At 35.4% G+C, this 15,586-nt stretch overlaps 6 protein-coding genes across 11 annotated transcripts; 4 read left to right on the forward strand and 2 right to left on the reverse strand.

Annotated features, from left to right (window-relative positions):
- Positions 1 to 11: 11 nt before the first annotated feature.
- Positions 12 to 5,176, reverse strand: LOC107267153 (serine/threonine-protein kinase ICK). Of its 5 annotated transcripts, none has more exons than XM_015738466.2 (9): positions 4,802 to 5,176; positions 4,588 to 4,685; positions 3,158 to 3,447; positions 2,967 to 3,088; positions 2,330 to 2,890; positions 1,892 to 2,266; positions 1,580 to 1,822; positions 1,185 to 1,414; positions 12 to 1,103 (listed from the first exon to the last, which is right to left on the reverse strand). In XM_015738466.2, exons 3-9 carry the CDS (start codon positions 3,311 to 3,313, stop codon positions 979 to 981), a joined length of 1,812 nt encoding a protein of 603 aa, XP_015593952.1. In that variant the 5' UTR covers positions 3,314 to 3,447; positions 4,588 to 4,685; positions 4,802 to 5,176; the 3' UTR covers positions 12 to 978. The 5 variants fall into 5 exon arrangements, with proteins under 5 accessions (XP_015593952.1, XP_024940165.1, XP_024940166.1 ...); XM_025084397.1 differs by having other exon boundaries at positions 1,544 to 1,822; XM_025084398.1 differs by having other exon boundaries at positions 1,544 to 1,822; positions 4,565 to 4,685.
- A 327-nt stretch (positions 5,177 to 5,503) lies between these two features.
- LOC107267150 (THO complex subunit 5 homolog) lies at positions 5,504 to 8,369 on the forward strand. Its single transcript, XM_015738462.2, has 10 exons — positions 5,504 to 5,740; positions 5,813 to 5,950; positions 6,023 to 6,237; positions 6,310 to 6,385; positions 6,455 to 6,640; positions 6,715 to 6,847; positions 6,923 to 7,265; positions 7,338 to 7,539; positions 7,615 to 7,912; positions 7,991 to 8,369. The coding sequence occupies exons 1-10, from the start codon at positions 5,645 to 5,647 to the stop codon at positions 8,305 to 8,307; spliced, it is 2,004 nt and encodes a 667-aa protein (XP_015593948.1). The 5' UTR covers positions 5,504 to 5,644; the 3' UTR covers positions 8,308 to 8,369.
- A 225-nt stretch (positions 8,370 to 8,594) lies between these two features.
- LOC107267154 (beta-1,3-glucan-binding protein) lies at positions 8,595 to 12,501 on the forward strand. Its single transcript, XM_015738467.2, has 8 exons — positions 8,595 to 9,005; positions 9,396 to 9,623; positions 9,686 to 9,882; positions 9,940 to 10,076; positions 10,156 to 10,322; positions 10,395 to 10,720; positions 10,856 to 10,957; positions 11,033 to 12,501. Exons 1-8 carry the CDS (start codon positions 8,876 to 8,878, stop codon positions 11,132 to 11,134), a joined length of 1,389 nt encoding a protein of 462 aa, XP_015593953.1. The 5' UTR covers positions 8,595 to 8,875; the 3' UTR covers positions 11,135 to 12,501.
- Positions 12,502 to 12,682: 181 nt separating this feature from the next.
- On the reverse strand, positions 12,683 to 13,204 carry LOC107267158. Its single transcript, XM_015738476.2, has 2 exons — positions 13,078 to 13,204; positions 12,683 to 13,010 (listed from the first exon to the last, which is right to left on the reverse strand). The coding sequence occupies exons 1-2, from the start codon at positions 13,111 to 13,113 to the stop codon at positions 12,714 to 12,716; spliced, it is 333 nt and encodes a 110-aa protein (XP_015593962.1). The 5' UTR covers positions 13,114 to 13,204; the 3' UTR covers positions 12,683 to 12,713.
- Positions 13,205 to 13,251: 47 nt separating this feature from the next.
- Positions 13,252 to 14,556, forward strand: LOC107267159. Of its 2 annotated transcripts, none has more exons than XM_015738477.1 (4): positions 13,252 to 13,315; positions 13,398 to 13,526; positions 13,609 to 13,713; positions 13,787 to 14,134. In XM_015738477.1, exons 2-4 carry the CDS (start codon positions 13,506 to 13,508, stop codon positions 13,946 to 13,948), a joined length of 288 nt encoding a protein of 95 aa, XP_015593963.1. In that variant the 5' UTR covers positions 13,252 to 13,315; positions 13,398 to 13,505; the 3' UTR covers positions 13,949 to 14,134. The 2 variants fall into 2 exon arrangements, 1 of the variants encoding a protein (XP_015593963.1); XR_003059512.1 differs by lacking the exon at positions 13,252 to 13,315 and adding an exon at positions 14,428 to 14,556 and having other exon boundaries at positions 13,381 to 13,526; positions 13,787 to 14,006.
- LOC107267160 lies at positions 14,432 to 15,076 on the forward strand. Its single transcript, XM_015738479.2, has 3 exons — positions 14,432 to 14,569; positions 14,761 to 14,861; positions 14,940 to 15,076. Exons 1-3 carry the CDS (start codon positions 14,552 to 14,554, stop codon positions 15,055 to 15,057), a joined length of 237 nt encoding a protein of 78 aa, XP_015593965.1. The 5' UTR covers positions 14,432 to 14,551; the 3' UTR covers positions 15,058 to 15,076.
- The last annotated feature ends 510 nt before the right edge of the window (positions 15,077 to 15,586 follow it).

The following is a 15,586-nucleotide window of genomic DNA, read 5'->3' on the forward strand; positions in this document are numbered from 1 at the left end:
CAACGAGAGAGAATCTTTTCATTGTATATTATATTTTTCGTCGCAATGCCCTATTTCTGAACATTGTGTCTAACAATAAGTGCCGTGGGAAAGGATCGTCGAATGGTCCTTGAGATATCGCGAGGAAAATGGAAAAACGTAATTTTTTTTGGAAGGAGCAAGAGTTTATCATCTATTTTTTTTGTTTATCTTATTAATTTTTGTTAGAACTTTACATCCCTCGCAGGCGACACGCACGAGTTTCTGAAAAGTGAAAAATAAAATCTCCTAACGTTGGTGTCGTCCGTGAATGGGATTTTCAAATTTTTTAAAAAAATCAAAAGAAAAATGACTAACAATTTTTGAAAACATCCACGATCGCTTCCCATTGAACTTATTATAGTATGTACAAATAATAAATATATCTGTATGTATATATACATATATATGCGTAATATCTTATACAACTATTACAACGTAATCGGCACTACCATTACTCTTCCATACTAGAACTACGATTCGATTGGCTGTCTTTTGGATTTTTAACATAAAAATAATACCAGCTGGTTATAATCTTTTCCGAAAAGGGAACTTTGAGAGTATTCTTTTAAGTTTCTCTCTTCAAGAAAACTAGAAATACATATAGCCAATTCGAATTATTTGACACAGATATTAAATATGCGATAAGTTTGATTATATACTCTCTTAGTCACTCTTAACCATTCATTTCGTTTCATTCATTCTCTCATTCGTTTGGAAATACTGGTTCGTTAAATGTTATACAGGTCCTATGACGATCGTAGAGATAAACCAATATTGGATATCCAAATTGATGATGATAGTAAAAACCACGTATATCCTATGTTATGGATAATCAGGTATTTGGTCACGTCGTCAGGACATTTATATCACAGTTTGATACGCATCGCCATTGGCGAATTGACGATTGTCGTTTGCTTCTATATATGAATTACCATTGGATAATGATTCTGCTTGAGGTCATTTAAGATATTTAGCAGCCCAATCCGTACGTCCATGCAGACCAGCAGTTGGCCTTGTCTTCAGGACACCGCCGAATAGATTGGACTGTAATCCTGCGGTCCTGTTTGTAGCTGCGTTTGTCTCTGCAAAGGTAGTAGCAAAAATTCTTATTGGATGAAAATTTTGATATTGATTGGTATAGTTCAAACGAGCCTTTTACATACCATAGACACTGGCGTAGGGCAATCTGGCATTTGGCTCGGATACGTAACGACTACGTGTCATATAATGTTGTTTGGCTGTTTTTAAAGTATCCACAGTTTCTCGAGGAGTCCAAAAAGAGTCTGCGAAGCCATTCAACTTGTCTGGAGCTGCTGATGGAAGTACACTCGTACCATTGACTATGATGTTGGAATGGTTTAAAGCAGATCTATTAGAGTCTCCGTCGCCATTTCTATTAAATGATAAAGTTATGCATTTAATGATTTATTAAGATTTCCTATTATGGAAAGTAATTCTGTAGAGAAGAGCGGGGTGGGTTTTTTTTTTATTTTCATGGACAAGATTTCTAAGTTGTCGATACCTGGAAGGTAAATTTGTGCTCTGGCCTGCGACGTACCGAGCCACGCTGAGATAATGTTGCTTGGCTGAGACTTTACGCGTACTCTTCAAATTTGTTTGAGACTGACGCCAGTTTCTCGCAGGAGCTTGCTCGTACCAATTGGGCAGGGACCAGTTGGCATTTGTTTGCTTTTGATTCTCTATGTTAGGATAGTTACCATTCCAATTGGCACGATTCTCCTTAGATATTCTCTCATGGACTGGGTACTTGCCATTTGAATTGTCCGGGATAATTTTACTTCTAAAAAATAAGTCATTGTGTGTTCAATATGCTTACGCTGTATAAAAACAAATGTATTAATATGCCTACCCTAGGAGATTAGCAAAATCATCCTCGAGACTATCCTTAATTCCATCGCCGTCCCATTTCACAGAATTTTCACGTTTACGTTCGTTATGATTTAATAACGGCAACACTGGCTGCTGTCGCGGTTGTACCGGTACCATTTCCGATACCCTACATGGTCGTAAACTCGTCCCGCCAACGATGACATCCGTCTGGTCATAGTCGCTCAAAGATATCGGTTGCCGCAACATGCCCGGTGCTGCCGGAAGTTGGGGTGGCGGTGGTGAAGGTTGTGGTAATGCCATGTTAACTCTATTAACTAGAATCTCTCTCTGAGATCCTACGCCAATTTTCTTACTACTGACTACTCTCGGCCCTCCCACTTGAAAATATGGATACCTGCAGAACCGTATGAGTTGGCATCGCTTATGAGAAATATGTGAAATATCTTTAAAACTGTACCTTAACGATTGTTGGGCAGTGGGTCTCTTTGTTGGATTCCACTGCAGCATATCCTCCATTAGTGTAACAGCTTCCTGACTAGCATTTGGTATCAAAATGCTTAAGGAAGTCCGCGTGAAGTTTGGAAATTTAAAATTCATCGCTGCTGCCAATTGATAACCCTCTGGCCAATCGTCCTTATCGGGAGTACCGATAACAGAACAGATCTTAAAGATCTCATCTATCTCGCTCTTTCCAGGAAATAGTGGACTAAATGTATAGAGTTCTGCCATTATACATCCAACCGCCCATATGTCTATTGGACTGTTGTAGGTTGTCGAATGCAGTAATACTTCCGGTGCTCTGTACCAACGTGTTGAAACATAATCCGTATAAGGTGGCCGTGATCGTATTTCTCTTGCTAATCCAAAATCTGCTATTTTAACAAGTTCGGGTCCCATGCATAACAAATTTTCTGGTTTCATGTCACGATGAAAAAACCCGTGTTTATGCATAAATGCCAAACCCTGCAGGACTTGGTAAACCATATTCCTAACAACAGGTTCAGGAAATAGCTTCTCTCTATAATAAATAAAAAATATAATAATTCATATATGCATCTCATATCCCAATGAAAATATCAAAATATTCTGAATACCTGTCCTTCATTAATTGATAAAGATTCTCCTTCATGTATTCAAATACAAAGTACAAAACATCATTTTCTCTAATAACTTCCTTTAACTTCACTACGTTGGCATGACTCAGCTTCTTCAGAGACTAAACAAAATTTACGTTACATTACACATTCTGCATAAATTCGAACTTTAACATTACGTTTAAACAAACCTTAACTTCACGTAGATTCATCGCTTCCTCCCAAGAATAGTATTTTCGTTTCATTCTCTTAATAGCCACCTTCTCCCCTGTATCAATACGTTCACCAAGGACGACAGAACCGAAGGTACCATCGCCTAGCTGATTCATTGTTATATACCGATTCATCCTGCTTTCAATTTTTGGCAATTTAACAGGATCAATCTTATCAGAAATCCTTGCTTCTCCGACGAATCATTAACGTAGTATTACGGAGTCATCATCAGACGCCATTATACGTAATGTTATTTCTTCTCACATGGCTGTACATAAAAAGGAAAATCGATTTATCACTAGTATCAACCAGGAATTAAATTTCAATCTCAAATTATTTCAATAGGTACAATATTTATTGAATAGACTATTACTAAAAAGTCTAAAGTCGTGAGTGCCACTTGTGCCGTGTTAAATGTATATTTTATTGATTTGTCATTAATCTTTCAGCATTTCGAATAATAGACCAAAAGCTGGGTCAACGATGAAACTTTTTAACTATAAATTTTAAGGTTGATGAACCTATACTGAGTTATTCAAGTTACCCTTGAGTGTGATCCTTTTGTCCAATAATGTTTAATAACTATAGATACTGTACCTGGGAGTTTCCTCTTGCTGACTGTAAACTAACTCTATATAGTATATCATTTCTAAGGTAAGTTCTTAAGTCAGAGGCTCCGTAATGGCCAAGACCAAGATATTACATAATTCACGAGTTTCAGTGGCATTGCTAGATACCAGGGTCGAAGACAATGTATTGATTCAACTACTGCCGTAGATACGATACTCGTGCGACATTCGGGATACTTGCTAGTGAATTATTTATAGATATATAAATGTTAGAAAACTATTTATATAGCATTTTCTTAGGTTTGCATGCCGAGACTACCGATAACTATATGTCAATACAGTATATAGTATTATTTATATGCTTATGTTAGTAGTAGGATTTATGAATGATATAGTATAAAGATACTTTTATGTAAATGATTTTGATAAAAATATGATATTTTGACATCCTTATTGTAATAGAGAACTAAAAAATTATAAGTTTCATTTTTTTTACTCCAAAAGGGAAGACTCCAAGTGTCAACTGTAAATTTTCATGTACTCCAAAATAAAATGCGTGAAATAAAATACAAGATATTGGCGAAGTAGGGCAGAATATATCGAGCCAATATGGAGATTAGTATTTTCTTAAGTTTGCATGTCGAGACTACAGAGCGACTCTCGGCAACTTAGACACGCGATTCTATGGATTTTTCTCAAGATCCTAAGAACCGTTCTCGTTTCTACGCAAGGACCTTCTTTATGTATACGAAGACCATTATAATATTAATATCAAAATAAACCGATAATATTTCTAGAAGTGTGAAGTGCAATAACCGTCAAAGAGGTCTTCAATTTACCACAGCTAAGGTAATCTTATATTCATTCCCTTCGACCGTAGTAGTACTGTCATTCCTTATTAATTGTGGCTTCAGGTTATAGACGAGCAAGGAAACACCTAGTACGGCAGAAACACGCAGAACACTTAAAAATTAGAAGAGAATCATACTGATAAACAACAAGCGATATTAAAATTCATTTGTGCGTAATATTCAATTAGTATAATGAACTTACGTTTGAATTGCAAATGAAACTTTGGAGAAGTACTTGAGAAACGTTTCGATTCCAGCTACTCGTGCCAGCCGTCACTCATGAACTGTTAAGCGAACGGCCATACTTTCTGGTATCTATGGAAACGACACGCGTAGTCGAAGAAACATACTGGAACTTCGTTAAATATTGCTTCACTTAGCTTATTAGAGTTACTCATTTAGAGAAACTTATTCTGTCCACGCGATACGGTTTATTTGTCCACATGGACAATTATTATAATTGCTAGGAGGTAATTAAGGCGTGATGACCAGTTCTCCACTTGTTCGTATCAATGAAGTATTATATATTAGTGTTACTACATGATTCTTTAACAAGCACCATTTTATTAATTCCTGTGAGATGATATTTAATTAATGGACTTTTAATAGTGTCTATAATATTCTATTCTGGTAAAATAAACTTTTAATTGATTTATATTTATTATTTGTTGATTACCATTGCATTGTCTATAATAATTTACTATATATATTGTGTTATGTCATGATATCTTATGTATGCTTGTGTGGTAAATTATATGAGTATCGGATTGATTAATAATTGCTGTTTAAGTACGTATAGTTGAGCATTTTTTATTCTTCCTTTTTTTAAATTATTCAATTCTAAGGAGCATTTAAGCAGGTTTGGTTATTACTATCATTTAAAACATATAACATAGTTATCTAATATCCCTACTCTAAATTCACCTTTTCCCTCTCTCGTGAGGAAGCGCGCTTCGCGAACTACGGGTGAACGTAACCTATAAATTGTGTTCTGAAATTATTTAAGATTTTCGAAAACGTTTACTCAACTTCTTAGTGGGAAATAATGGGTAAGGAAAATGAATCAGACAGTTCAAAGAAAAGAAGAAAATCTATAGGGAGTACTACGGCTAATACTGTGAAAGATGGTGATATATACAAGGTAAGTAACTTATTTATTGATTAGAAGAGAAATATTATTTGAGAATGTAGGATTATTACTATTTTATTTTAGGCTATTATAAATTATGAGGAGAAAGAAGCTCACGAACGATCTTCTGAGAAGGATTCAGAGAGTTTCTTGTTAACATGTGAAAACATACGCAAGGCTATGAAAAATATAGCAAAATTGAAAGGCTGTGGAGACGATTGTGTTCGTAAAATTTTTCATATTTTTCTTAGGCCATTTATTTTTTTAAATTTAATTACACATTATGTATTTTAGGCAAAAACCGACGTACATGAGCTTCAGGTTACTACTGCTTTAGCATTTATCGAATTGAAAAAGCTTAATCGAATGGAGAAATTTAGAACTAAATTTGCAAGAGATTCTCTTATATCAGCAAAAAGTAGTGTCGATAGTAGACATCTTCATTTGCAAAATTTATTATATGAAGTTATGCATCTAAAAAAAGAAGTTGTAAAATGTCTCCAATTCAAGTATGTTTCATATAATATTTTATTGAATTTCCAATGATGTGTATAAGATATAACTCACAAATTTTTATGTAGATCTAAAGACGAATCTATAGAATTAGTACCTGAGGAAGAATTCTATAAGGAAGCACCAGAAAATGTTTCAAGACCTGTAAGTATTTGATATTTGACAATGCAGTTATAAATATCCAGTAAAATATTGATACTTTACGTTTAACAGGATATTACCAAAAATGATCCACATCAATTAAGACTTGCACGTTTAGAATGGGAATTGACTCAACGAAAACAACTTGCAGCTTTATGCGATGAACTCACAGAAAGTAAAAAAAGTGCAGCATCGGGTATAGAATCTAAACAGACAAGACTTGATAATCTGGCTCCACAACTACGTTTGATCCTAGAAGTAAATATATTTTATTTCAAGCATAGTTCTTCATAACTTTGCAACAGTGTAACCCTACAATAATTTGCCGATAGGCTAGCAAGCCTTTACAGGATAGCCTTGGTCTTCCGTTGGACAAAGTTAGGCAGGAGCATAAAAAAGCAGCATTGCTGGCGTCACCTTTATATGTTCTCTATGCCAAAGCTACTGCCTATAGAGACGCTTATGGTATGAAACAATAAATAATATACAAAACAATTTGTTCAAAATCTATAAATTGTTCTTCAACTTTATGTCTTGTAGATTCGTCTCTTGTGGTGAGTGTGGAGGGTGATGATGATGACGCGAAACGATCAAACGATCAAGAGGGCACGCAAGAATCTGATTCAGATGCAGAAACGCAGTCAGAAAATATCGTGGAAGAAATTCCGGTGCATAAAAAGAGACACCACAGACTGTCAAAAGAAGCCAGACAGGAAGAAAAACGATCGAGACTTCTACATAGACATCCACTTAGCGTTAAGATTATTATTGTACTCAAGATGGATACAAAATTGACGTTACAATTTTATTATATGACTTTCTTGAAAGTTATCACGGTGGAATCAAAACTTGATGCAGACAATGTCGGTGGAATAAGTGCAGGGTAAGCATATATTAGAATCCACAGATGTGCGCAAATTTTTCAAAATTCTACAGTTTTTTTTCAATAAAACAGGGACATGCTTGTATCCGACTCTATCTTACGCGAATTGTATCCAAAAGATTTTGGATTGGAGAGCCCCAATCCTGCGAATCATTACCAATTACTAAGACATAATTTGGGCCCATTCTCTACACTGGAAGTAGGAATTCCCTATAAATGGGCCCAACGAATGGCGGGTTTACACTTTATATCTACTGACCCTCAAGAACAAAAGGTGCTCCTATTAATTACAAATTGTATTTGTTCTCAATGGATAAAATCAAATATTCAAACTCCATTGTCTTGGCAGGTTACAAATCAAGTACTCGCACAGGACAGCGTAGAATGTGTCTTGAAAGAGATAAAGAGACGCGTAAGAGCGCGTTTAGAATTGTGCGCGGAAATTCGTCAATTAGAATCCGGAAATTTGTCAATATTCACCAACAACGTCGACCCCATGCCGCAGAAGGTGTCTACAAGTCTGTATAGGTTTTCCACAATAACATGGAAGAGTTATTCCAGTTATCCGGACATGCCACCATTTTGTCAACAGGGTCTAGTGTCACCAGTTGATATATTCTACGAAGCTGTCCTACGTCGAGGAAGTAGTGCGTACACCCTATCATTAACATAATTTCAGAAAATATATGTCTTACTGCATACAAAAACCGTAAAAATATTTTTAGGTGAACTTGTATCTCGCATCGCTATTAAACCAGATTATCCAAGGGTGATGCCAGTTTTTGGTATCAAGATTAATCAAACCGTACCAATATCTCCAGACATTCTACGCGATATCGAAAGGGAAGTAAATGTTATGTGGGAAAAACCGCCAACCCTCTCTGCTCAATTGCAACGTTTACGAGCATGTTTTGACATTTATTTAGAGACTGAGTGTATGGCACCTCGTGAGAAGATCTTCTTCCATACAGTAAGAGGAAGAACACGGGCACGGCCATATAAATATTTATCACTGGGAGGTGGAATATTCACGCACCGTTAATTACGAAAAATTATATGTATTTACTTGAGAAATATAATAAACTTTTTTCTATGAAGACAAAAAAAGATTTAAGGCTACATTAGAATACTACAGTCACGCAACTTCCTAAATAATTTAAACATATTATTTTAATTGATACTTAGATAATTTTACCTCCAAAGGTCCCATGTAATTTATATTTACAAAAAAAAACATCTAAAATAAGGAAACAGCATTCCCACGATACGAGGCGATGTGTCATTAAAATAAGTCTCCGCCAATCGCAAAGCACGACCGTGATTCTAAGGAGAATCAATGGCTTCCAGTATTTCAAGCACGCTTGCTGTCTTCTTGCTGCGTATTACAGCTCTAATCGTGAACGGTGCACGTTCTCTATACTCTGCGGAAAGCAGACTGTATAAAATAGGGATTTTCTTTACTCCGATTTCAAATTATTACTGTATTATAGCTGAATCAAGAGGCACTGTAGAGCCTCGCACCAAGTTGTAACTATAGCTTACGATTTGATAGGCGTTTAAAGCATTGTTTTATTGCATCCAGTGACAGTGTTTCTTTTTTGTTCAACGCAATGAATATAAGAAAAGAATTTGTGCTATTTTTCATAGCATTCCTAGTGGATATAATAAAAGGACAATATACACCGCCGTTAGCTACAGTGGTACCGATTCATCCTAAAGGAATACGTATATCCATTCCAGGCACGTAAGCGGAAGCCTTTTTAGTCTTATTTAATATTGTAAACTTGATTTTCCGGTTCTTATAGCGATTAGTGTTTAGAACGGTTTACAAAGTTATTTTGAAAGTAAAGGAATTCAATGGAAATCTGAAATTTAGAATACAATAAAATCTAAAAAAATTCTTTAATAATTATTTCTAAAAACTTTCCTTTTAAAATTGATAAACCAACGATAACCTTTGAAAGATGATTTTATTTCTCGTAACTTTTACAAATGAAAATAGTTTGTATTTCCCTATTTTTTATGAATTTTATAAACTGAAGATAGCTGAGTAATTGATATGCGAGTACGTATAAAGTTATCAGCAAGAATTCCAAGAATTTATTAAATTGCATTTATTTCCTCGTACAGACGAAGAGGGGATAACATTAGTAGCCTTTCATGTGAAGATCAATGAAGATTTTAATGGCCTTGAAGCCGGAACTATTGCTAGAGACATTGTTAAGGCACGAAACGGTTTATGGACTTACGAGGATAAACAAACGCAACTTCATAAGAGCGATATCGTCTACTACTGGATTCACGTCGTCTATAAGGGTCTGGGATATAATTTATTGGATCAACAATACGTAGTAAACGGTTCGTAATAAATAAAAATAATTGAATATGTCAAAAGATACAGATCTTGTATGGATTTTCAGAATTTTATAATTTCGATGGAACTCCTGTTAACGTTACTCCAACTGATAACCCATCTTGTGTCCTTTCGGACACGAGAATTAAAATGGAGACTGGTGAACTACGACAAGCTTGTTCCGGCGAATTAATATTTGATGAACAATTTGAAAATATACAGACATGGCGATGGCACGTCAATGAACGCTTCTCTGGTGCTCCGGTGAGTTATGAAACTGGATTTCTCATATAAATGATATGATAATTGAGAATTTTCTAGGATTATGAGTTTGTCGTTTATACAAAAGATTCAGATAATGTCCAATTAAAGAATGGAATATTAAAAATACAACCAACACTTATGCAAGAGAAGTATAACGCACAGTTCGTACGTCATGGCCACCTCGTACTGGAGAAGTAATAAAATCATTTGAAAGCATAAATAAACGTTGGCAAACAAATAATTATTTTTTTAATTTATAATAATCTACAACAGCTGCACAGAAGTAGTAGGATCAGAGTATTGTCATCGTCAAGCAAGAGGATCATCAATTCTTCCACCAGTGTTGTCAGGTCGACTCGACACAAAAATGACTTTCAATTTCATCTACGGACGTATAGAAATCCGGGCGAAATTGCCTCGTGGCGATTGGATTTATCCACGTAAGTGTTTTGTAAGGTCAAATACAAAATTGCCAATAATTGCATTACCATAATGTGTTTACGTTCTCAAAGTTCTTACGCTGGATCCCTTAAATCCTCTAAACGGGGAATTAAATCCCCCCCAGATGAGGATAGCTTATTCTTCCGGCAATCAGGAATTACGCATGGTTGATGGAACAGACGTCGGAGGTCGTCTTCTGGGTGCAGGTGGTATAGATGCCCTGGGCGTGGGTGCAAAGAGATGGCAATACATGGCGAAAAAATATTCACAACATTTCTGGTCTAATGAATATCATACTTACGAATTAGAATGGAGACAGGATAGAATAATCGTTAAAGTAGACGGCACTCAGTATGGTAATAAAGTGCGACAGACGAGTTCTCCATTCGACAAGCCGGTGAGCAATAAGAAATAAATAGAGATAATATAAATTGTGCATTCCTACACAAAAATTCGTGCACATGCTAATTGTTTTTATATTTTATTTACCTCACTGGCATAACAATATGTTTCTCTTTTTGTACTTGTTCAGTATTACTTAACCATCGGCGTGGCCGTGGGCGGATATGGTGAATTTGCGGACAACAGTACCAGTAATGGATACAGAAAACCCTGGCGTAATATCGCCTCCAAGGTATAAATAGCATAAAAAGTAAATTTATTATCTATACGATATACATATATCTTATATGACTTTGTTTCACTTTAGGCGCTTTTCAACTTCTTCACTGCGACTAACTTATGGCATGAGACATGGAAAGAGGATTCCACAGCTCTTGAAATCGATTACATAAAAATTTGGGCATTATAAATGACCCTTAGCATCATTCAATCTATAGGGTCTCATCGTCACTATGAGGAATTAATAAACTACAGTTAAAGTGGATACTTCAAAAAGAGTATCTCTAAAGAAGAAAAAGATTTATTTTATTATAAAATTAACATAATCGCACGTCACTTCATGTGTAGATTTTATACGTTGAACTGTGTACATTAAAAACTGGTCGACATCAAAATCGAGATGTCATCGTCCCAATACTGTTATATTCTCTTGTGATATTCAAACCGGTCTGTATCCATTACTTGACCGGTTATTCTCGCTGGCTGCTTCTCCCACAGTAGAACAGGGGACCGTGCGGACAAGAGGTACAATAGAAGCAGAAAATGAGCGACACAGTGGCGAACCTTTCTAATAATTTCCGTACAATGTAAATTTGGGTAATCTAATATTAAAATTTTGTTATGTAATATATTATTCAAAATGTACTTCGGATGTCCTATGGATGTTCAGACAGAGAAAACTAATCTGAGACTATAAGGATGAGTAGGAAATCTAGCAGGAAACCCATCTCAAAATCCGGAGCAACCTGATCAGTAGTCTACTGAAACTATGTGAGCTTCTCTTTAGAATTTTTCTAAATCTTAAAGAGCATTATGTCTGGTCTTAGTATCTGAAATTATTTAACCCCTTTTCGAGACTAGTTGCAGTGGGAGTTATTTTGATTCAGTTTTTAGTGTTCGTGAAGCATCTATCCCCAACATCACACGACATCCAACAAAGAAAATCATTGTAATCGTTAGTTATTTGCTTCTCCTCAATTTTGAAACTGTTTCCGTTTATGAGTTTATAAGTGTAACATATCTTGGTTACAGCTAACAATTATTCGCAAAAATTAGCACCGCATAGATTTGTCAATGGTAATTCTTCAAACGAATTAAAATACTTTCCTCATACAGTATAAGAGGAGATAACTCTAGTAAACCTTTAGATGAGGACTACTGAAGATTATCATGCTTTTAAAGCAGGAACCGTTGCAAGTAATATTATTTAAACTTGTAAAAGTGTTTCGAGAGAGAACAGCCAGACGGAATTTCGTAAGGATGACATAGTTTTTTTATTAACTTCACGTTATCCACAAGGGCCTGAAACGTAACCTCTACACTTCCAGTAATATATAGTGAACCTTTAGTACCAGATTTATACGAATGAATATGTTTGAGAAAAGAAAATTGAATCTTCGGCATCGTATATATTTGATGGAACATTTGTTAACATTATTTCATATGATGACCGATTTTTCATTTTCTCGGATATAAAGATCAGGATGGAAACTGATAGAATGAGACAAGCTTATTATAACGAATCAACATTTAATAAAACATTTGAACATTTTTACACATGGCCATATATTATTAATGAACCCTCTAACATGTAGGTGATACATAAACCTGATTTCTTAAATAAATGATTATGAAAGACTGAGCGTCCAAACTTGGGCATTATAAATTAATTTGTATATTATTACCAGTATCATTCTTTTATCATAATGTCATTAGACATTATTATTCTCCCTTGAAATAAATACACATACTTTATTTAGTCATTACATTCACTGATGTCTCAATGGAGCATTTTGTTGGAAGTGAACTGGAGGCTGTGTAAATACACCGGATCCTAGCATCTCTATAAGACGTTCACCCCGCCTACCATAACGTCTTTGATATTCAAAAGAAGCACGCGGTCCATCGTCAGGTCGAAATTCGATATATTGTTTCTCAGGACCTGGTGGTCCCAGAGCATATTGACGAATAGTAGCAATACCCTTATTAAATCCAGTAACTATTTCATTGCCGAAGGAGATAATACCAGGCAGAAGATCATCCACCGTAGCAGAACAAGAGCAGAACTATAAATACAATATAAATTTTTGTACGCCAAATACAAAACGTTGGAATGGAAAAAAACAGTCTTACCAAAGAAAAAAGGAAAATTCCTACGAAGATCCGCATGATTGGCCTGATGATTGAAAACTAGTAACTGTCTTCGAAGAACGATAACAAACATGTGTGACATCCTGAACGCATTCATTGGTTTTATTGACTTCTATCGAATCGTGACAATGTTTCGACATTAGCTTATCCATAGAACGATCAATCATTTCAGTAATTGTCATTCATTTAGCGCCGCCACTCGATACGAGGTGCATGCGTGGTTTGTCATACCTCCCCAATAACCTAACTTAAAGTTCTGTATTTGCTTCTTATTCTTGAATTTTTACTTTCACTCACTCTAGGCTTCCCCCTTTACTCAGCAAATCTCTTCTACGAGACAGGAATCATTGGTATTAAATGCGAGTTACATCAGTCTTATATCGCAAGCGTTCAAAGAAGGATCAGAGAATATGGACCTGAGATTGACCCTGGTAATAAATGGTGTCACGTGACCAAACCAACTGGATTTAAAGTTTGATATTATACAAATATACATATACATATAAATTGCAGGTAATAGTGTTAACGGTACAGACAGGAATAGAGGCAGCATCCGTCCTGACCTTTGTACATGATCTCATTCAGAATAATGTGGCAGGTGTACCAGTAATACATGAGGTGCTATTTATTATTGTTTACTGTCTATCAAAATGGTCGATACTCAAATACTAATATATAATAATTTATTCAGAGGACGCAGTGGGAATTTGATCCTGATCTTGGAAAACAGAGAAGGGTTCAATTTGAAGCCTTGAATGGAAAACTTGGAGAAGATCTTATTGCTAGGCTGGGTATGGGAGTCGGATTTAAAGGACCATGGGGTACAGTCGTAGGAAGAAATGGCGTTCGATAAAAGTGGCGAAAGCGACTACGGCCTCGAACTTCCTTTACTTTCCCGTTCATTTAAATGGGTACGAAATTCTGATCATGACCAACAGTTCACTTTCGACTCTCATACGCATATTCATTGAATTCTTTGGAATAGTGCATAAGGAATTATAATAAAAGAACTGTTCCCGTGGTTCAGTGATACCAATAATGTATGCATGTAAAATATATGATACAACCTCTGCCATTAAAAGTACTATTTTTCTGGATTTTTTAAATCAATGGCTCATTGTATACGTATTCAATTTTAGGAAAACATATTAATTTATAAAACGGAATACGTTAACGTGCCGAAACGTAGGTCTTCTTCTTGCGGCAATCGCATTATAATAATACTAATAATATGTATACGTGACTATCGCCTGTAAATCGCTTACTTACCTACAGCCATACAACTTTCACTCCTTTCCCCTTCTCTCGATGAATTCCATGACTTTTCAACAGCTAAGAACCGACAGAATCAAACGACTCGTCACGGTGTACGTTCACGACAACATCCGTTGTCACTTGATTAAGGATTTCGAGGATTTTTATTAATCCTATATAAAATCCACAGTATCAAACAATTATGGCGCAATATTTGAACGTAAGTAAAGAAATTTATGGTCAAGGTAAAAGTGTATAGTAGCAAAAAATTAGAACTGTTCAAGGGCAACCGTACGCTTTCCAATTTTAACTCGGATTCCCAGAACGTTTATTTAAGATGTTATGTACATTTTTTATCTTTGAATTAATTCTTATCATTTGTCAATATTCTCTGTCATCTCTTATATACAGTGGATCTATGCGATTGTACTATTCGTACTAATTGGTATCGTTCGTCATTCATCAGCAACAATAGCTCAACCTAGAGCTCCTAATTTTCAATATTTCGAAAGGTAACGATGATCTTTCTAACTTTTGATTTCTTAAACGAGGAATTCTGTTTAATAACGTGGATATTTTTTCTATCGCAGGCCAAAGTACCGTTATCCTTTCTACGATGAAAATGGAAGAGGTCGACTCCTTTACGGATACGGAGGATCAGACTTGTACCAGTATAGAACCTACACAGCCTTAGAAGGAATACACTGATTAAAAGATATAAAAAATATAATCGAGAAATTATTTTTGCTCCGGTGTTCACGATGATACGGTACTTGTAACTCTCAATCACTATGTAAATCCTGATAGAACCCCTGACCCGAAGTATGTTGTATAGCGTCCTCGAATAAGTATAGATTGCATAAAATAGATTGTACATTTTTTACAAGAAATTATGATTGTTACTATATAACAAAAATTCTGACTATCTCTTGGACTCTGATCTTTGTTGTATAATATACAAATTATAAAAAAAAAATTATATTATAATTTTTCCTCCGTATGTGTGTGCATATGTAACCAGTCTCTTCGCGACTATGTATTTATGTGTATATATTGTAACCTTATTCGCACGATACGGTTCTCCGGATCGTGCCAAAAAGGCGGGTTCGAGCCAGAATCGACTGTTAGGAATTTAGGAAAGATATCTGGGAGAACAAATAAAAGTGAGATTTTGTTTTACAAATTACAAAAGAAAGATATATTGCCCTACAACGGAATACAAGCAGGGTTAGTGCAA

The sequence above is a fragment of the Cephus cinctus genome, unplaced genomic scaffold (assembly GCF_000341935.2).
Source record: "Cephus cinctus unplaced genomic scaffold, Ccin1 Ccin1_scaffold0351, whole genome shotgun sequence".
Classification (NCBI taxonomy): Eukaryota; Metazoa; Arthropoda; class Insecta; order Hymenoptera; family Cephidae; genus Cephus; species Cephus cinctus.